At 49.0% G+C, this 20,864-nt stretch overlaps 1 protein-coding gene across 5 annotated transcripts; it reads right to left on the bottom strand.

Moving 5' to 3' along the window:
- Positions 1-1,161: 1,161 nt before the first annotated feature.
- Positions 1,162-20,858, bottom strand: HTR1D (5-hydroxytryptamine receptor 1D). 5 transcript variants are annotated; one of them, XM_082451525.1, is made up of 4 exons: positions 20,674-20,858; positions 16,937-17,033; positions 13,428-13,531; positions 1,162-4,516 (listed from the first exon to the last, which is right to left on the bottom strand). In XM_082451525.1, exon 4 carries the CDS (start codon positions 3,215-3,217, stop codon positions 2,003-2,005), a length of 1,215 nt encoding a protein of 404 aa, XP_082307651.1. In that variant the 5' UTR covers positions 3,218-4,516; positions 13,428-13,531; positions 16,937-17,033; positions 20,674-20,858; the 3' UTR covers positions 1,162-2,002. The 5 variants fall into 5 exon arrangements, with proteins under 5 accessions (XP_082307651.1, XP_082307650.1, XP_082307649.1 ...); XM_082451524.1 differs by lacking the exon at positions 13,428-13,531; XM_082451523.1 differs by lacking the exons at positions 13,428-13,531; positions 16,937-17,033 and adding an exon at positions 4,603-9,573.
- Between the last annotated feature and the right edge of the window lie 6 nt (positions 20,859-20,864).

The following is a 20,864-nucleotide window of genomic DNA, read 5'->3' as shown; positions in this document are numbered from 1 at the left end:
CCTGCGTGCCACAACTACTGGAGCCCACGCACCTAAAGCCCGCGCTCCACAAGAGAAGCCGCCACAATGAGAATCCCACGCACCAAAACGAAGAGTAGCCCCCGCTCGCTGCGACTAGAGAAAAGCCCGCGTGCAGCAACAAAGACCCAACACAGCCAAAAATAAATAAATAATTAAATAAATTAATTTAAAAAAAAAAAAAGATTCCTGGGTTTCACTGCCAGAGATTCTGATGTAGTGGGTCTGAGTTGGGGACCAGAAATTCAATGTTGACGAAGTCTCCCTGGGGGATTCTGATGCAGATGGTCCAGGGACCACACGGTGAGATGTCCAGCAGAAACTTCAAGGTCAGCACAAGACTCCTCTGGATGCTCCCCTACCCTTATCTTGGCATCCCTCCTTTCCTCCCCCTTCCTGATCGTCCATATTCCTGACTCTCCTTCTCCCTGTGCCCAGAGACCCCACGGAGCGTTACAGGCCTCCCAGGCTCTGTTCCTGCTCTTTTCTCCACCTGGCGTGACCTTCCCTACCTTCCTTTGCTCTGCCCCATCTCCCCCATGAGGCTTCATCACACCTCCCCTTCCTTAGTCTCCCATCCCAAAAAGGCTCATCTTTTGGGAGTCTGCTGATGTGTCACCTCTTTATGAAATCTTCCCTTACCATAGGCAAGTTTCTCTATTGCAAAATGAGGATGAAAAGCAAACCAGAAATTGTACGTAAGGAGCATTGCAGGCACTCAATACACAGCAGCTGTTATTTTTATATTGCTTGACCTTGGGCAGGTGAGTTTCTGTATCTCTAAAATGATAAGAGCTCTTAGGCCAAGCACTGTATTAAAATATACAATAATATACCTATTATTTTCCTCATTTTACATTTGAGGAAAGTGAGGCAAAGAGGGATTAAGTAACCTGTCCAAGGTCACCCAGCTAGAAATTGGTAGTACTTGGATTTGAACTGAGGCATTAGGTCCTCAGCTCTAATCATCATGTTACATTGACTTCCATTGTTATGAGGCTCCAATGAAATAATAACTACCAGGACTCTGGTACAGGGCCTGGCATGTGGTAGGTGCTCAATAAATGCTAGAGACTGAATTGAATTGAAAGGTTTCTATGTCCAGGGAGAGGGGGAAAAATTACCCCTTTGAGGCTTTGCTGATCATGATGTCTCATGCTTTTTATTTGACAATACACAACAGCTTAAGATCTCTAAAGAGAATGGGATATAAAAAAATAATTCAGGAAAAAAATTCGGAATGGTATTCCAAGCTTGGTAGGTGCAAATCCTGTCAATCTACTTCAATGGGGCTAACTGTGGGTTTTAACTTCAGAACATTAAGATGGTGCAGAGAAACTGGGGAAGGAGGATAGGCACAGGGTAGCTATCTGGTTCCAACCATCCCACTCCCCTGCCCCTGGCTTCTGAATCTCTGTCACTCTGTATCATTGGCACCTCCAATGCTGAATCTCTCCCCATGAACAACTAAGGAAGATTCAATCTAAGAAGGACTCAGTGGAAGAAATATTGATACTTGGGTGTCAATTTCCAATTAAGGTGCCACATGGAATGGAAACCCATCCACCTGACTCCAAATTCTCTTTCAACTCAGGTCATTAATCTCATCTACCCTCTTTTAAGCTCCATACAAAACTTACGTAGACCAGAAAACCTCCCCCTTTGAGCCTGGGTTCTTCCTACAGAGTCAGGCAGCTTTCTGCCTGAATTGCATCAATGGGGAAACCTGTGGTCACATTCTTTCCAACATGGATGAACTGTGAAAATATTATACTAAGTGAAGTCTTGTTCCATTTTACACAGCTGCCCAGCTTTTGGTGGCTCAGAGGTCAAGAAAACAACAGCAAAAAAGAACGCTGAACAATTCTATTGATTGAACCAAAACCCAAGATATCAGGACTAACCCAACTCTCAGGAAAAATAAAAAAGACAATTCCCGTTGGGTTACAGGACATAAAAGATAACGAGTCGCCACCAAACAAGACTAAGAGGCTTTCCTGAAATGGACGACTTTCTGAAATGCTTGCCGAAACTCTTCGTTAAACACAGTATAGATTATTGGATTGATGAGGGAGTTTAGATAGCCTAGCCAGGTGAAAAAGTCAAAAAGGGCCGGGTGGATCCAGCACGAGTCCCGGCAGATGGGGAGGACCAGAGATGCAACAAAGAAGGGCAGCCAGCAGATGATAAAGGCCCCCAGAATGATCCCTAGGGTTTTAGTGGCTTTCCTCTCTCGGGCAGCAGAAATCCTCTTGCGCTCCAGGACACTATCCGCAAGCTTGATCTTCACGTGGCTAAAAAAGACAGGGGAACCGGCGGAATGAGAGTGCCCCTCGTGAAGGCTGGGATTGAGCGAGCAGAGCGAGGACCCCGCAGAGCCTGTGACGAGACGGGCTGTGGTAAAGCGCTTCCCGTAGAGGGATGGCGGATTCAGGATGCGGTTCTGGGCGGCCGTGTAGATCCGGCCATAGAGGATGACGAGCAACACAGACGGGACGTAGAAGGCCCCACAGGTGGAGGAGATGGTGTAGGAGATCTGAGAAGTGTTTACCAGGCAGTCCGACATCTCTTCATGAGCTTCGGCCTGCCGCCAAAAGAGTGGTGGGATGGAGATGCAGATGGAGATGGCCCAGACGATGGCAATCATGGCGGCCGCATGGCCTGCTGTCCGGCGTTTACTATACTCCAGGGCATCAGTGATGGCCCAGTACCTGTCCAGAGCAATGACACAGAGATGCAGGATGGAGGCTGTGCAGCACGTGATGTCAGAAAACAGCCAGATGTCACACAGGAGTTGGCCAAAGCTCCAGGTGTGGGTGGTGGTATATGCGATGCTGATGGGCATGACCAAGGTGGAAACTAAGAGGTCAGTCATGGCCAGGGAGCCAATGAGATAGTTGGCCGGGGTGTGGAGCTTCCTGGTCAGGAAGATGGTGGTAAGCACAAAGGCGTTGGAAAGGACTGTGGCCAGTGTGATGATGGAAAGGACCACAGCAAGAGAAATCTTGAGGGCTTGGAGGGTCCCTAGATCCCAAACCCCTGGAGTTTCTGTGGCATTCAGGGATCTGTTGGGAGCTCCCTGCAGAAGGCCTTCCACTGACTGGTTTGGTGGGGACATTGTAGGTGGCTCTCTCTTCCCACAGACTTTCACATACACAGCTCCTTCCTTCACAGTTGTCCTCTCACAGAATAAGGTCATCCTTCTGTTTCACACTAGTGGGAGGCAGCCACCAGAACAGACCCCAGTGAAGAGACCTCCAAACTTGACTTTTTTTTTTTTTTTTTAAGTAGAGGGAAGGATTATTTATTTATTTATTTTTGGCTGTGTTGGGTCTTCGTTTCTGTGCGAGGGCTTTCTCTAGTTGCGGCGAGCGGGGGCCACTCTTCATCGTGGTGCGTGGGCCTCTCACTATCGCGGCCTCTCTTGTTGCGGGGCACAGGCTCCAGACGCACAGGCTCAGTAATTGTGGCTCACAGGCCTAGTTGCTCCGCGGCAGGTGGGATCTTCCCAGACCAGGGCTCGAACCCGTGTCCCCTGCATTGGCAGGCAGATTCTCAACCACTGCGCCACCAGGGAAGCCCCAAACTTGACTATTTAAAGAACATTGAGGTGACTACCACCTGGTAGTTAAAGGTCTTTCCTAAACCAGATGAATCCCAAGATGTCTCACTGTTCTGGAACTTTGCCCAGCAACTGGTCAGGCCTAGAGGACACATGCTGGATTTGTTAGACATTTATCAGGATATCAAAACAGTGTAGGCAGTGCTCTGGAATTCTTGCCTTTGGCATTTTGGCTCCTTCCAAAGCTTGAGAGATAAATGTGTTTAATGAGAACTTCAGAATAATTTCCTCCATCCTACTCTGAGAAGATTCTGGATTTCAGGTCGCCTCTGGGGAGCTTTTTCTTAAAATTAATTAATTAATTAATTAATTTTTGGCTGTGTTTGGGTCTTCGTTGCTGCACCTGGGCTTTCTCTAGTTGTGCGAGCGGGGGCTACTCTTCGTTGCAGTGTGCGGGCTTCTCATTGCGGTGGCTTCTCTTGTTGTGGAGCACGGGCTCTAGGCGCGCAGGCTTCAGTATTTGTGGCTCGTGGGCTCCAGAGCGCAGGCTCAGTAGTTGTGGCGCACGGGCTTAGTTGCTCCACTGCATGTGGGATCTTCCCAGACCAGGGATCGAACCTGTATCCCCTGCATTGGCAGGTGGATTCTTAACCACTCTGCCACCAGGGAAGTCCCCTCTGGGGAGCTTTTAAAACTAGAGACAAAAAGAAGTACCAGCTGATTCAGAGAGGCAGTGCAGTCAACAGCTCACAATTTTCTCAGGTTCGTCTGGACTTGTCATGAGGTACTTAACTTTGGTTCCTGTCCCACTGAACGTTTGGAGCCCAAACAGACAAAACATTCCGGTTACCAAGACTCAAAGAATGCATGAGCTGGGAGAAGGCAAAACAAAGAGATCACTGTGGGTTCATCAAGAAGGGCATGTGTTCAGAAGTTCTGCGGGTTAAGGAAAAATAAAGTAGAGTTAGGTTCTAGAAGGACAATTTAGACACTTGAGATAAACTCTAAGATTAAAAGGATACTGTTTAGTGCTGGCAGCGGTGCAGCGTAACTGGCGCTCTCACAAGTGTCAGGAGAATACAGGGGAGGGCCACGTGCCCACCCCCACAATCCCCAGAGGGGGCAAAGTGTCACAGCTGTTGGAAGCATCACAGGCTTGTTACAAGGACATGAAACCACCTCTGTAAATTGTGAATCAGAAATCATACTATTTATTCAGCAACAATGGAAACTAAACAAAATTACACACACACACACACACACACACACACACACACAGAGGCCACTTGGAAAGATACCAAATTGTTACAATTTATTTCTCTATGATTTGGGGAGGGGGCAGTGAACTTTCTTCTATTCATATGAATTTTCCAAATTTCCTAGAGTGAGCATGCATGACTCAAAACAAAATAAAACAAAACCACCTTTTCGTTAAGCAAAGAAATTAACTGCCAAAATAAAAACCCCAGAGCATTTTTCATGGTGAAAGTCCAAATCCAGAAAATACATTTGGCTTTCCAAATGAAAACCGGAAATTTAGTCACAAAAAAAATCTTAAAGAATCATTTTCTTTTCTCCTCTGTGTCTCGGGACTTGAATCTGGGTTTCAGTATTTGGGACAGGGGCAAGTCCTGGGGTCTGAAGTCCATGGGGCCTGGCAGGCAGCCCCTGGGTATATGGGGTTGGCAAGAAGAATGCCAAGACCCCTTAGCCTCGTCCACAGCCCCACTGTGTCTCCCCCTGCCTTGTGTGGAATGCTACAACTCCACCAGGAATCCCTATGATTCATTTTATCTCTTCCAGGTCAGCTTAGCAAACAGGTCTTGCCCTAAAAGCATTCACAGCCCAGCAAGGGAAGCAGACATGTAGCTTCAAGGACCCTGGGATGGAGCTGGCAAGGCAGAATATATATATACACACGCACTTTTAAAAAATGTGATCATAATTATTATGTATGAATTTGTTTCATAGTTTGTATGTTTTTTGATTGATTGATTTATTCATTATTATTATTTATTAGGCCACGCTGTGGGGCACGCGGGATCTTAGTTCCCCAGCCAGGGATCGAATCCATGCCCCCGCATTGGGAGTGTGGAATCTTAACCACTGGACCGCCAGGGAAGTCCCCTGTTTTTCTTTTTTTAAATAATTTTATTCATTTTTATTTATTTATTTATTGACTGCGTTGGGTCTTCGTTGCTGCGTGTGGGCTTTTTCTAGTTGCGGCGAGCGGGGGCTACTCTCCATTGGGGTGCGCGGGCTTCTCATTGCGGTGGCTCCTCTTGTTGTGGAGCGTGGGCTCTGGGCACGCGGGCTTCAGTAGTTGTGGCTCGCAGGCTCAGTAGTTGTGGCTCGCAGGCTCTAGAGCGCAGGCTCAGTATTTGTGGCGCGTGGGCTTAGTTGCTCTGCGGCATGTGGGATCTTCCCGGACCAGGGATCGAACTCATGTCCCCTGCATTGGCAGGCGGATTCTTAACCACTGTGCCAGCAGGGAAGTCCCCACAATATCATTCTTAAGGCTTGTGTATTGTTCTACTGGTTGCCTACATTAAGGAGAAGGGTTTTAGTAGTCAAGGTCGGGAGGGATGGCATTCCTGGTGGCTGTAAAGGCCCAGAGGCTGGAGTGCAGAGAGCAGAGGTGGGTAGAGGACAGTGCTCAGGAGGTGGCTGGCACCGGGCATGGGAAGCAGCAGGGCACAGGGGAGGGTTTGGCTTGGACTGGGGCAATCTGGGCTCTAATACTTATTCTACCCCAGCCTTCCTGTATGACCTTGGGCAAGTCCTTAGGTCTCAGATTCTTCCCCAGACAGGAGCCACCCCATATGCCACCCAGAGCTGCTGTGGAGCTTTCATTGCTCTGGGCAAGGTCGGCCTTTGAAACCCACTAAAAGGCTGAGAAGTGTCAAGAATCATTATCATCCTACTTCCTTCATTCTGCTTGGCTCAGGGCTTTGTTGGGAAGGTTCAGTCTATGTCTATTGATTGACTGATTTTAAAACATTAAGAAGCTAAATGTGGAATGTGGTAGTTTCCCTCCCACTTCCCAAAATCATGCTTCATCTTTAAAAAATATCTGCCTAGAGGAGGGGAAACAGCTTCAGTTTAAGAAAACCCATCTTAAGCCACCTGCTCTAAAACATTCCCAAAGTTTGAGGAATATTATCATACTATCTTTCATGGGGCTCTTGGTATGTTCCAGGCACTGAGTTAGCCCTGGGGCCAACTCCACCTAGGACCCCTAACCTACAAATAAACCAATCAGTGCTCAGAAAGGTGAAGTCACCTGCCCAAGGTCGTCCACGTGCAAGTGGAAAAACTGGGTCCAGGGCCAGCTCTGAAATTTCCACTCTTCTCCACACTGCCTCAATTCAGGAAGCAAAGCCTTAAGGCACGTTTGCTTCTAGGAGAGAAGCTGGTTTGGGATCTCATGGTGATAAGTGAAAACGGTGATTCCCTCCTGCCACCCCAGCCCTCTCTTTGCCCCATGCTCCTCCTCAAAGGCCTCTGGCTGAAGATTTCCTCCCACTTCGGTTCACAGGGAAAATGTGAAGTCAGGCTGGACTGCTTGGAATTTTCTTCCCTCCAGACGGTCTGGGTGAGCGAGGTGCCGTCATTTCTCACGGAAGGCTGGTGTGCTTGCCCCACAAACCCTGGCGGTCACTCCTTGGGTTCCAGGGATTCCAATGACCTCATTCCAGTGAAAGGCGTGGGCTCAGAAAGGCCTGAGAGGCTGGTGGGTGACATCTTGGGAAGAACGAAAGAGTGGATTGCCTTGGTCAGGAATGCTGGGCTGGAGCTTTGCAGGAATTCACACAATTCTGAGGCTATATCTCCTGACTGCCATCTTTCTCCAACTGGAACAAATTTGGGGGGAATTTCCCACAATCCAGCTACTTTTGGAGATACAGACTATAGCTCTAGAGTCAACCACCTCTTTCCCATCACACTTCAAATAATAAGATAAAAAATACAAATTCAAACAACAATGAGATACCATCTTCATCCAGCAGATAGGTAAAAAATTTTAATCTGATCACGTCATGTCAGTTTGGTAAAGATGTGGAGCAACAGGAATTGTCACCTCCCACTAGCAGAGTATAAATTAGAGGACCCTTGTTAGCAAACAATTTGGTCTTATGTCGTAAATCTAAAAATGTAATGACTACCTCATGACCCAGTAATTTCACTCCCAGGTATATAAGACAGAGAAACTCTTTGATGTGTTCCCCAGCAGAGAGGAACGAGAATAGTTACGGTGGTACTGACTTTAACAGCAAACAACTGGAAACCACCCAATCGTCCATCAGCAGCAGAACGGCAGAATGTGGCATATTCCTATGACGGGTGCTACAGAGAAGCAAGACTGAGCAAACCAAAGCACACGCATCAAAGTGGATGATTCTCACAAACATAACAGTGCCAACGTCAAAAACATGCCAGAAGAAACAAACTGTTTAAGGATATAAACATATGTGGCAAAGCCATAAGGAAAAGCAAGGAAATGTTAAATATAAAATTCAGGGGAATTCCTTGGTGGCCCAGTGGTTAAGACTCAGGGCTTTCACTGCAGGGGGCCCGAGTTTGATCCCTGGTCAGGGAACTAAGATCCCGCAAGCCGCGTGGTGCGGCCAAAAATAAATAAATAAATAAAAAATAAAGGGACTTCCCTGGTGGCGCAGTGGTTAAGAATCTGCCTGCCAATGCAAGGGACACAGGTTTAATCCCTGGTCCGGGAAGATCTCACATACCGCGGAGCAACTAAGCCCGTGCACCACAACTACTGAGCCTGCGTGCTGCAACCACTGAAGCCCGCGTGCCTAGAGTCCGTGCTCTGCAACAAGAGAAGCCACCGCGATGAGAAGCCTGCGCAACGCAACGAAGAGTAGCCCCCACTTCCTGCAACTAGAGAAAGCCTGCGTGCAGCAAAGAAGACCCAACGTAGCCAAAAATAAATAAAATAATTAAAAATAATAATAATAAAATAAAATTCAGGATAGTGGTTACCACTAGAGGGGAAAGGAAGAGGGGATGTAATCATCGTGGAAGGGTTTTAAAGGTATCAATGATGTTCTGGTTTTTAAGGTGGTGGTGAGTACATGGATGTTTATTGTTAGTCTTTAATCTGTAAGTATGTTTTATATAGATTTATATACACTCTTTTGTAGGGAATAATATATTTGTAATTTTTCTTAATTTTGTACATTATAAAAAAAGAGAACCACACTACCAGCACTGATACATTGATTTTGATACATTAATACCTATCCATACATCCTGGTCCCAAAGATCTGGGTTCTGATCCCATCTCTGCCACTGACCAGCAGGGTAATCATGGGCAAGACATGATTTCTCTTTGACCCTCAGTTTCTTCGTTGGTAAAATGGGAACATTAGCATGGCTATGCTGCCCCAAAGGGGTGTTTAGTAGTTCCAGTAAGATCATGTATGTGATGTGCTGTAACTGTAGCATCCTGAACAAATGTAACCATGGTAACAGAGCTGGAGGGGAGTGGCTAAAAGCATACATTTTAGGTCAGGCAGGCTCAGATCCCAATCCCCGTTTCTCCACGTCCTCGCTGTGGCCATTGGGTAAGTCACTTAAGCACTCCGAGCCTCAGTGATGGAGGTGATATTTCACACCTCACCGGAGTTTGAGGAGAACTGGTAAGAACATGGATCCAAATGCCCAACATAGGAAATGATGACTTCTCTGTTTTCTCTAGGATGTATCCAACCATGTTCAGGTCTCCAGGCAGCAAGGTCTCTTCCCTCACTAGAAACAAGGCATCACTGTCCATTTTAGTGAGCGACGTCTGCCATTGTCAGAACTACCAGCCATATCAGGGAGCTTCTCCCCTGCCCACCACACTTCTGAGAGCCATCACAGCAGCAGCAAGGACCCTCCTCAGCCTCTCCAGAGCCCAGCAGCATCTTCCCTGGAATCCGGATCACACAGATTCTAGCCATACCATGCATCCTCCAGCTCCAGCATCTCTGCAGAGGGGTGGAGGGGAAAAAGCAGGCAGACAGACCTGGGTCCCAGTCCCAACTTGGTCCACAGACCACCTCTGACCACAGCTGACTAGACCAGGGTGGACATGTGAGTCAAAACAAGCCAGCAGATTCTCTCTGGGGAATTTAGATTGGAGATTGTAAGCAGCTGGGTGGATAGATGATGGAGGGGAAGCAACTTGAAAGCTAAGGATGCTGGGGCGAGAGTCGGGTCACAGCCATGACCAAAGCCAGGGCAAGCGGCGGCAGGGAGCAGAAAAGCCGTAAGTAAATAAACCAAACCAAACCAAACAAAAACAGGTCTGCAGAGAGAGGCAGGAGAACCGAGCAGACAGAGAAAGGAGCAGAGAGAGGGGAGCCACCTGCCCTAGGAGAGGAGGAAGGAGCCTTCCAAGCCCAGTGATACTGCTTATCCTTAGATGTCCCTGAGCAGCCCCTAGACCCAGGAAACTTCATTTGTAGCAACTTGCACTTTTCCTAGTTGAGCCAGTTCAAATGGACACACCAGGCCCTGAGAAAGAAATCAGAGGATTTTCAGCTCCTTCCCACCAAACAATCCCTACTGTGGGATGGAGGCAAGTCGTTTCACCTCCTGCGCTTTTCTTCCCATCTGTAAATGGGGGTCCCAGCACCTTTTTCCCAGAACTGCTATGTGGATTCCAGGAAGGCACAGTGGCTGCCATACCACAGGTGTCCTTTTTATCACTCTTAACTAAGGCTTCCTCCAGCCTACAGGGAGATCAGTCACCTCCCCTTTCGGAAGGATCTTTATTTTAACTAAGCGAGTCATAAAACCTTGCCAGAAACAAACAGGATGTATGGGTTTCATGTATTCTCAGAAGCCAGTCCCATTCTTTTGGAGGAAAAAACAAAAAAAACAAGGCTGTGATAAAGATTTGTTGCAGTAGAATCAATCTCCCACAGAGGAATTCATGCCTGTTCTTTCTCTGGAAGCTGTGTGGTACGGATGAGTGAGCCCTGGACGGGCAAATCATTCTCCACAAATCTGAGAATGATTTCCACAAAGTACATCCACAGCAGCTGTTATTTCATCTCATTCTCTCTATCTCATGGGACCTCCCACAGTCTGGGTCTTCTCTGTAAAATCAGGGTATCAAGTCTATCTCCCGGGGGTGTCATGCAGGTGAAATAAATAAGAGAGGAAGACTGAGAAGTTTTCATGTGAGTGTGTGTCTATCAATCAATCAGTCTATCTATCTGTAAATGAATGCAAGTTTTGAAATTTAATCAGTTTCTTGAGCAAGTCAACCTTTCACCTCAGTTTCTCCAATTATAAAATCTGGAAAATGTCAAAAAATAAAAAGTAGCCAAGGGACTTCCCTGGCAGTCCAGTGGTTGGGACTCCATGCTTCCAGTGCAGGGGGAACGGGTTCAATCTCTGGTCGGGGAACTAGGATCCCACATGCCTCATGGTTAACAAAAACCAAACAAACAAGTAGCCAAACCTCTGGCCCAGAACTTCTACTCCCAGTTATATACCCAATAAAAACATGTACAGCTGTTCACCAAAAGGCATATGCAAGAATTGTCCATAACAGGAACTTCCCTGGTGGCGCAGTGGTTAAGAATCCGCCTGCCAGAAAGAGAAAAACAAATATCGTATATTAACGCATGTATGTGGAACCTAGGAAAATGGTACAGATGAGCCGGTTTGCAGGGCAGAAGTTGAGACACAGATGTAGAGAACAGACATATGGACGCCAAGGGGGGAAAACTGCAGTGGGGTGGGGATGGTGGTGTGCTGAATTGGGCGATTGGGATTGACATGTATACACTGATATGTATGAAATTGATGACTAATAAGAACCTGCAGTATAAAAAAACAAACAAACAAAACAACTAACACTAAACTTTCATTGGGTTATTTGTATGGAGATATGTTAATATAAATGTTTCAGACATTAAAAAAAAAAAAAAATAGAATCCGCCTGCCAATGCAGGGGACACGAGCTCGATTCCTGGTCTAGGAAGATCCCACGTGCCGCGGAGCAACTGAGCCTGTGCGCCACAACTACTGAGCCTGTGCACCACAACTACTGAAGCCCACGTGCCTAGAGCCTGTGCTCCACAACCAGAGAAGCCACCGCAATGAGAAGCCCACGCACCGCAGGGAAGAGTAGCCCCCTCTTGCTGCAACTAGAGAAAGCCCACGTGCAGCAACGAAGACCCAACACAGCCAAAAATTAAAAATAAATAAATAATTAATTAATTTTAAAAAATGATATAATCCAATCTAATCAGCTGAGATTGCTAAGGCCTAGAGAGGTGGGTGTCTTGCCCAAGATCACAAAGTTCCACCTTCCTCCCAGCTCAGCTCAATGTTTCTACTACCCCATGCTGCCTCCATCTTACCCTGTCAAGACGAGGTGTGTATTTCCTTGCTCCTGGATTCTGGGCTCAGCATGGACTTGCTATGGCCAACAGAGTGAGGCAGAGGTGACAGTGAACCGATTCCAAATCTAGTCAAGACACTGTGCATGTTTCCGCTTGCACTCTGCCATCTCCATGAGAAGAAAGTGTATGGGCTAGCCACCGGTCCCAAGAGGAGGAGACAAACATGTGGAGCAGAGCTGCTCACACTAAAGGCCCCAGCAAATTCCCACAGAGAACAGAGCTCCTCGGCCGATGGGTAGATGCATGTGTGAGCCCAGCTAAAACAGCAGAAATGCCCAGCCCATTTCAGATTAAGTCAGTCAATCTCCAGATGCATGAGTTGTAGTAATAAATGTTATTGTTTTAATCCACTGAGTTTGAGGGTGGCTTGTTACACAGCCGTAGCTGACTGATATAGTCCCCTGTTTCACTGAATTACTAAACTCTATCAGTTCCACTGCCGAAAGCTAACTCTGCCTTGGCTCTTTTCCTTCTTCTCTATCCCTGTTGCCACTGTCTTGTTTCAGGCCAAAATTTTCTCTGGCTTAAATGGTCTCCCTGCCTCAACTCCTTTCCATTCTGTTACCACATCACACCCAGAATCCTCCTTTTATTTTTATTTTTACTTTTTTTAACAATTTATTTATTTATTTGGTTGTGCCGAGTCTTAGTTGCGGCTCACCGGCTCCTTAGTTGCGGCACGTGGGCTCCTTAGTTGTGGCATGTGAACTCTTAGTTGCAGCATGCATGTGGGATCTAGTTCCCTGACCAGGGATCAAACCCAGCCCCCCTGCATTGGGAGCGCAGAGTTTTAACCACTGAGCCACCAGGGAAGTCCCCAGAATCCTCCTTTTAACTAAAACTCTGACCATGTCACTCCCTTAAAATCCTCCAGTGGCTCCCACTGCACCCAGGATTAAGTCTCAGCTCCGTGGCTTGGTTTAAGAGACCCTTCATGAACTGGTCTTTAATTACATTTCCAGCATCACCTCTGAACCTAGCTGGCTGTGACCTTCACACTCTAGCAGCACACATCTGCTTGTTTTTCTGCCAGCATCCTGCTGCCATAACCATGTCCCAGTGCTATTTCCTGCGCTACACCTTTGTCTCTGTCTGGAAATTAAGTCACCCTTCAGGACTAAGCTCTGGCATCTCCCCATGAAGCCTTATCGAAGCTTTCCCCAGGACAGCTTCCCCAGGGTTAGATACCCCTCTTCTGGATGCCCACAGCCGCACAGGACTGTCTCCATCCCTGGACATCGAGTGCCGGGACCATATCTTATTTAGCTCCTATAGTCCTGACAGCTGGCCCAGAGCAAGAGGTCAATAAGTGTTTATAAAAGGCTCCATGAACTGGTGAGGAATGGGCCCTGAGAAATGGACTGAGAGACGGGAGCCCTGGGCTTTAGCTTGGTTCTGCCACTAATTCTCTGTGACCTTACAAAAGACAGTTCCTCGTCTGGGCCTCAGTTTCTCTATCTTGAAAATGAGAGGGTTGGACCAGATCAGGGAGTCTCTTGCTGTGCATCAGAATCACCTGGGGGAACTTTAAAAAAATACAAATGCTGTTAAACAAACAAACAAACAAACAGATGTCCAGGCTTCAACCCCTGAGGGGTAGATCCCAGACACTGTAATTATTCAAAGCTCCCCACATGTTTCTAGGGTGTAGCCAGGTTTGGAAGCCACTGGTCTGGATGATCTCTGGTTACCTTCATCACTGGCAAGCTTGTTATCTTTAAAAAGTCAAAGACAGGTAAAGCTTGTTTCCAAAGCCTTGCGCTGGGTCAATTACCAGCCTTTAACAGGGAAGGGACCACCTTGAATGACTAAATGCATTGTACAAAGGCTCTCACTGAATTCTCCCATGCGTGTGAGAAAGAGGTCAAAGAAGTTTTAAACTCTCACCATCTGCCCCTAAGACTACCCCTTAGGGCAGAGTTGTTTTCCCCACTTTACAGATGAAGAAACTGAGATCCACAGAGGTGAAATGACTAGCCCAAGGCCACACAGGCAATACGTGGCACAGCTGGGATTCCGAGCCAGCGCTGAGAAACTCTAGAATAGTCACTATTGGCCACATGTGGGCATTGAGAGCTTGAAATGTGGCCACTGAGATGTGCTGCTTTAAGTGTAAAACACCCTGGGTTTCAAAGACTCAGTTCAAGAAAGAATGTAAAATATCTCATTAATAATTTTTATATCAGTTACATGATAATACTTTGGATATACTGAGTAAGTAAAATATACAATTGAAATTAATTTCACTTTTTTTAAACGTGGCTACCTCTAAATTTTCTAGATCTAAAATTACATTTGTGGCCTGAATTGTATTTCTATTGGATAGCACCGGTCTAGAACCGGTCTTTACAACAGGGGTGATATCGCCCCCTAGGGGTCATTTTGGGACTCTGTTCTCATGAAACTTAATGCAATCCCAGGAAGGGGTTGGGACAGTACCCGGTGCTGTGTGGGCAAGGGCTGGAATAGCAGTAGTAGTAAATTAATGGCCAACATTATTAAGAGCTTACTATGTGCCAGGCAGGTTTTTTTAAAAATATTTATTTATTTATTTGGCTGTGCCGGGTATTAGTTGCAGTGTGTGGGATCTTTTTAGTTGTGGCAAGGGGGCTCTTAGTTGTGGCATGCAGGATCTAGTTCCCTGATCAGGGATCTAACCCGGGCCCCCTGCGTTAGGAGCGCGGAGTCTTAACCACTGGACCACCAGGGAAGTCCCAGGCACTGTTCTAAGCACTTCCCCTATGTCAACTCATTTAAGTCCGACCACAGCCCTCTGAAGTTGGTGCTATTATAGTAATTTCCCAGGGAAGGAATCTGAAGCTCAGAGAAATGGCTTGCCTAAGACCCCAAAGCTAGGACACTATAGATCTAGAATTGGAACCTGGCTTGCTCAGTTCCGAGCTCCATCACTCATAAAAGGTGCCGAGTCAAATCAGTTCCACTCCCTTCTGCATTCACAAATATTTAACCATATGTGCCGGCACACATTCAAAAAATCTCTGCTGGGTCCCTGTTATGAGCTGGGCTCCATCACTCTCACCTGAATGGGGTCTCTCTCTGCCAGGTCCAGTGATGGGAGGGTGCACAAACACCTTCATCCCGCACTCAGCACGCAATCCTCTGCCTGCTTTTCCAGCACGGCCCAAAGAGAAGGGTGGGAAGGTGGTTAAGAATGTGCACATGCATTACCTAAGATCTTATTTAAAATGCAGATACCGGGCTTTCCTTGGTGGCACAGTGGTTAAGAATCCTCCTGCAGGGGACACGGGTTCAAGCCCTGGTCCAGGAAGATCCCACATGCCGCGGAGCAACTAAGCCCGTGTGCCACAACTACCGAGCCTGCGCTCTGGAGCCCGCGATCCACAACTACTGAAGCCCACGTGCCACAACTACTGAAGCCCGCGTGCCTAGAGCCCGTGCTCCACAACAAGAGAAGCCACCGCAATGAGAAACCCGCGCACCGCAACGAAGAGTAGCCCCTGCTCGCCGCAACTAGAGAAAGCCCGCGCGCAGCAACAAAGACCCAACGCAGCCAAAAATAAAAATAAATAAAAATAAATAAATTTATAAAATGCAGATCCTGATTCTGGGGGTCTGGAGCAGGACCTGAGACTCTGCATTTCAGAGAGGCTCCCAGGTGATGCTGCCGCTCCACTGGCCACACTGAGTTGTGTGAGGGGTGATAGTAATGTCAGCCCTGGGATTCAAGAAGGATCTGAGTGTCACAGCAGGAAGGGCTCTTAGGAATCATCCACTCCAACTCCCTGATGGTGCTGATAGGGAGAGAAAGGGTAAGACACTTGCCCAAGGTCACACCGTGAATTACAGGCAGAGACCAAGTCTTCAGACTCCCATCCATGCTCCTTTCCATCCACTGTCTCCCGTTTGCAGCAGCATCCAGGACAGGAGTATCCAGACGCTCTCATGCCCATTTCACACCGTACGCTTTTGGCATTTTCAAATCCTCTCCCCGCCTCCCATCTGAGTTTCCATCCTAGGGGAGTAATCCTGGGAGCAGAGTGGCAGAACAGACCACACTCTGCAAGAAACTTTTAGGGCTGCATCCCCTGGTCCTGGAGCTCAACCTGCCCCTCCCTGCCAGATGCTACACATCTGGGCCCCCAGAAAGCACTTGAGCCGATAGAGTGAAACTGTTTTTAGGACGGAGGAGAGGCTGTCTTCTCCAGACTGGATGAGCCGGGTACTAACAACAGGAATTCATTTCCTAGAAATTAAACACTGAATTTGTTGGTGTTTACAGGATTCACCATCTGCTTTCCCTGCTGGGAGGCACAATACAGCCGTGATTAGAACTTAAGCTTTGGAGTCAGGTAGTGCTTTGGAGTTAGGTAGACTGAATTTGTTTCCCAGCTCTGCCATTTATTAGCTCTGTGACCTTGGGCAAGTTACTCAACCTGTCTGAGCCTGTTTCCTCATCCGTTCAATAGCTAATTACTTAAAGCCTTTCACAGGAATTCCCTGGTTGTCCAGTGGTTAGGACTCTGCGCTTCCATCGCAGGAGGCATGGGTTCATCAGTCCCTGATTGGGGAAATAAGATCCCACAAGCTGCGCTGTGTGGCCAAAAAAAAAATAAAGGCCTATCACATGTTGCCAAGAGCAACACAGATGTGGACCCTGCTCTTAGGGAGACACCATGGCCCTGCGGAAACCCTCCTGGGACCTGGGACCACAGAGGATGACAGTGGTGCATGCAGGGAACCACGGTAAAATGGGGGGGGGACACGTAACCTGCGGCAACCCTAAGATCCCCAGGTGAAAGTGGCTTTCAAGCTGAGCACTAGAGGACAAATATAATTAGCAAGTGAAGAGGACCTGGGGCCAATGACACCTATTCCAAGGGACTGCAGCTTGGGAAAACCTTCCCTGCCATGCACCCCAAATCCTTTTTCTTCATTTCCTATTGCTTACCTGTCCAGAGGCTGCACAGGCCAGGCCTCTCCTCTCATCCTCCTGTTGACCTGCGCTCAGCAAGAGACCCCACCTCCAGTTTGGCTGAGACCTCCTCCTGCAAAACACTGTGCTTCTCTCACTCCTCTGAGCCTTTGCACGGGCTATTCCCTCTACCTGGAATGCCCTTCCTCTTGTCTCCTCCACCCTCTCTGGAGGTTCCTCTGGACCCCAGTGATGGAATTGATCATCCCTCCTCCCTGTCCCACTGGTCTCCTTATTACACATCACACTGGACTGCCCTAGACTGGGCTCACTTGCTGACTGCCTGTCTCCCTGTTGGACTTGAGTTCTGGAAGGGAGGGGGGCACGTGTGTCACGAAGCCCAGGGACCTGTGTGGGGTACCCTTCCGCCTCATTCACCTGTCCAACTCTGATATCACCCTCGGGATCAAATTCAACTGTCTTCTCTTTGCGGAAACGTGTCCACTCCTTCCACTGAAGTGGGGTTGGCCTCTCTCCTCTGTGCCAGCCGGTGCCTCATGACATTGTTCATACTGTACAATTCTCATCATCCTGTAATCAGTGCTTGTGGGTCTCTCTCCCCACAAGATGGTAACTTCCTGGAGCAGAGTCCGGTTTTGTTCACAGCTGTATGTTTTGGTCTCAATACTTATAGTGGTTCTGTAGTGATTTACTCAAAGAATGAATGAAAGAAGCACACTGACAATTTTACCTTTGTCCCCTAACCCTGTGCTTTGTGCCTCTGGCCACAAATGTCCTTTGTTCATCCCTCCTGGATGTCTCATAGGGAACGCAAACTCAGCTGAGCCACTATCTTCCCCCCTACCCCAGCCCCTCTCGACTGTTTTCTTCCTTTGTAGGCATTATCCTGGTCTTACTCACCCATCCCCAACACTTGGAATCCTCCCTCCTTCCCTCTCTCCCCCAGCATTTAACCATTTATTTCCCTTTTAGGAATGAGGAAGCTGAGGCTCAGAAATGTAATGCAACTGGCTCAAGGTCACACAGCAAATAAATGGCCAGGTCCAGGGCCTTGCTCTGAAGAGCGCGGACTCCCTACCTACCTAGCCGGACTCTCACTCCCCCCACGGGTTCTGTCTCCTTTCCCCTGACTTCTCTACACACATTTGGGGCATTTGTGTCTTGGTTCAGGCTGTTCCTCTGCCTGGAAGAGCAATGTTTCCCATTCCCCTTCCTACATATCTATTATAATCTGCTCTCTGAGGCCCTTCTCAAAGTTGCTTCCTCCAGGAAGCCTTCCCTGGTCAACTGGATGCAAAATCTCCATCCTTTGAACCCTCTCCTGACTCCAGGTTTGTTTGTGTCTCTTATGCCTGTGCCTGGAAGCTCCTTGAAGAACTACCTATTTCCTCCCCACTCCAGTGACCAGAGCACAATAGGCTCACAATCAATATAGAGTAACTCTTCATGTAAGGCTCAAATGAGCCGAGGAGAAATAACAGCATTCCCTCTCTTCTGTTTAAAACTCTCCAGTGGCTCCCATCTCAGAATATAATCCAAAATCCTCACCATGGCCTGCAAGGCCCTACATGATTCACCCACTGCCCCCTCCAGCTACCTCTCTGACCTCATCTTTTACCAGCCCTCCCCTTAAATATCATCTCCTTGGCAAAGCTTTGACCAGACAATATAAAGTATCTCATCCTTTACTATATCACCCTGCTTCATGCTCATTTTAGCACTTTACCATATCTGATATTTTCTGCTTGTTTGTTTATTGCTTGTTTCCCCTGCCCCTCCCCACCCAAGCACCTTCTGTCAGCTCAGCACTATAACCCCAGGGCCTAGAACAGTGCCCGGCTGACAACAAACATGCATTTATGAGCCATGTGCACAGAGGGGGGAACTAGAGCCAATGGGGTAGAGGAGATCATCCAGGGAGAGCATCTACTACGAGAGGGGAGGGCCTGGGAGAGCAGAGCAGCTAATGGCTGTAGAAAGGAGGCTGAATCTGCAAAAACAACAGAGACCAAGAAGGAAAATACAACAGTGTTAAGTCACAGGAGCCAGGAGAAGAGAGTGTTTCGAGGGGAAGGAGCGATCAGCAGAGAAAGTCAAAGACTGAACAGTGTCTGCTGAATTCAGCCTCCTGGAGGACACTGATGACCTTGGCAAGCCCCTGACCCTCTGTGGGCCTCAGATGGGAGCCATCTGTGCAAAGAGAGGGACCTCTCAGGTCCTGGGAACTCCCAGCTTTGAGAATCTGTATTTCTGCTCACATTCATATCACTCTTGCCAAAAAGAACAATCATCTACCTGTGGTCTAGGAGGGAAGGGATGACCCGGAGTATCCACCCTCATTATTTACCCATCAGGTAACTGACCAACTGAGGAAGCATCTCTGTATTTCTGGGTCTGTCCTAGGCACCATTAGGAGGGGAAGACGCCCTAGGGCCTGCCAGTCACGTCCAGGTAGCCAGCCCCCTCCCTCCCATGCCATCCTCTAGTTCCTGGCTTCCCGATGCCTCCATGACAAAGGCCACCCACTTCTCCCCACCAGCTGGACAGACCAAAGGCTGTAGAAGGCCCAGCTGCCCAAATGGTTTTGCTGGCTGCTGCTGGTAAAGAGTCCCTTGATGTCCTTGTGAGGAAGGCTTAGACCCTGGCTGTGGCTGCGCCACCCAGAGGACAGCAAAGACCCACGAGGTGTGGCCTATTAGAAAACCCTAGAAGCTGACTCCAAGGAAGAGAGTGAGAGGTTGCTCCTACCAACCAGAGCCATGATGGCCACCAATGCCAGGTGCTGTGCTGAGCAATGACCCCATTTGATTTGCACAGCAACCCTGTGAGGTGGCCATTCTAATCCCTATTTCACATGGGAGGAAACCAAGGCTCAGAAGAGGTTAAGGTCTTTCCCAAGGTCACACAGCTAGTAAACAGCCAACCCCTGTTTGCAAATGCAGCCAGTCTGACTGAGAGCCCCTGCTCCTAATCCTTGAACCTCACCAGAGCTAGTGAGGCAAGGGGCTTTAGTCTTATATTCTGCAAGTTGTTTGACCTTGGGCAAGATTTATTCCCCACTCTCTGCATCTACAATAAAGGAGATTTCTTAGTGCCCTTCCATTTCTGACATTATGTAATTAACTGGGATTTGTACAGAACTCTACAGTTTATAAACTGAGAGGAGAATTATCCTCTCCATTTGATAGATATGCAAACTGAGGCTCGAAGAGACGCAGTGACCTGCCCAAGGTCACAAAGCAAGTCAGGGCCGCCGGGCTCCGGGTCTGGAAGCCGAGGCTCCACACTAGACGCTCTTCCAACTCCTCTCCAGAAAGGGGCGACCCTGCGGCGTCCGGACCTGGCCAGCAGGGGGCGGCGCCCGGCTGCCCTCAGCCGCCCGGGGCCACGTGGAGGCGTCGCAGCCCCCCGCCCGAGGGGCGCCTCCCGCCCAGCCAAATCCCCCAGAACGCGCGCCAGGGATCCCGCAGCCGACCCCGGGCGCTGCCTCGGCCCACCCTCCATCCTGGGGCTCCTGGGGCTCCGGGACGCGCGCCCCGACGCGCCCCTCCGGCTGGGCAGGTCCTCCGGGACCTCTTTACGGCCAGTGCCCCTCCCGTCCGAAGGCGCCGAGAGGCGGGACGCCCGGGCCAGCGGGGCGCCGACGAGGGCGCCGCCTCCGCTCCCAGCTCCACCAGGACGGCCGGACTACGAGCAGCCGGGGCCCCGGCGCACACCCCCGCCCCGGGAGGCGCCGGGCTCCGAGCGCTTACCCCCTCCCGGACACGCAGGTGCGGACCGCGGGCTCGCCCTCCCGGGTCCTCTTCCTCGCGCAGCGCCTCGTCTCCCCGCCGGCGACTGCCTCATCTCCGCCGTGACCCCCAGCCCAGCTCCGGGCGCCGCCCGCCCCGCCGCCCCGCCGCCCCGGGGGCTCTTCCCTGGCCCGCGCCCTTTCGAGCCCCAC

The sequence above is a fragment of the Balaenoptera physalus genome (assembly GCF_965194825.1).
Source record: "Balaenoptera physalus genome assembly, chromosome: 1".
Classification (NCBI taxonomy): domain Eukaryota; kingdom Metazoa; phylum Chordata; class Mammalia; order Artiodactyla; family Balaenopteridae; genus Balaenoptera; species Balaenoptera physalus.
This window is presented reverse-complemented; position numbering and strand designations above follow the sequence as displayed.

Excerpts from the sequence above, each read along its gene's own strand:
- HTR1D (XM_082451525.1), bottom strand. The coding sequence starts at position 3,217 with ATGACCTTATTCTGTGAGAGGACAACTGTGAAGGAAGGAGCTGTGTAT.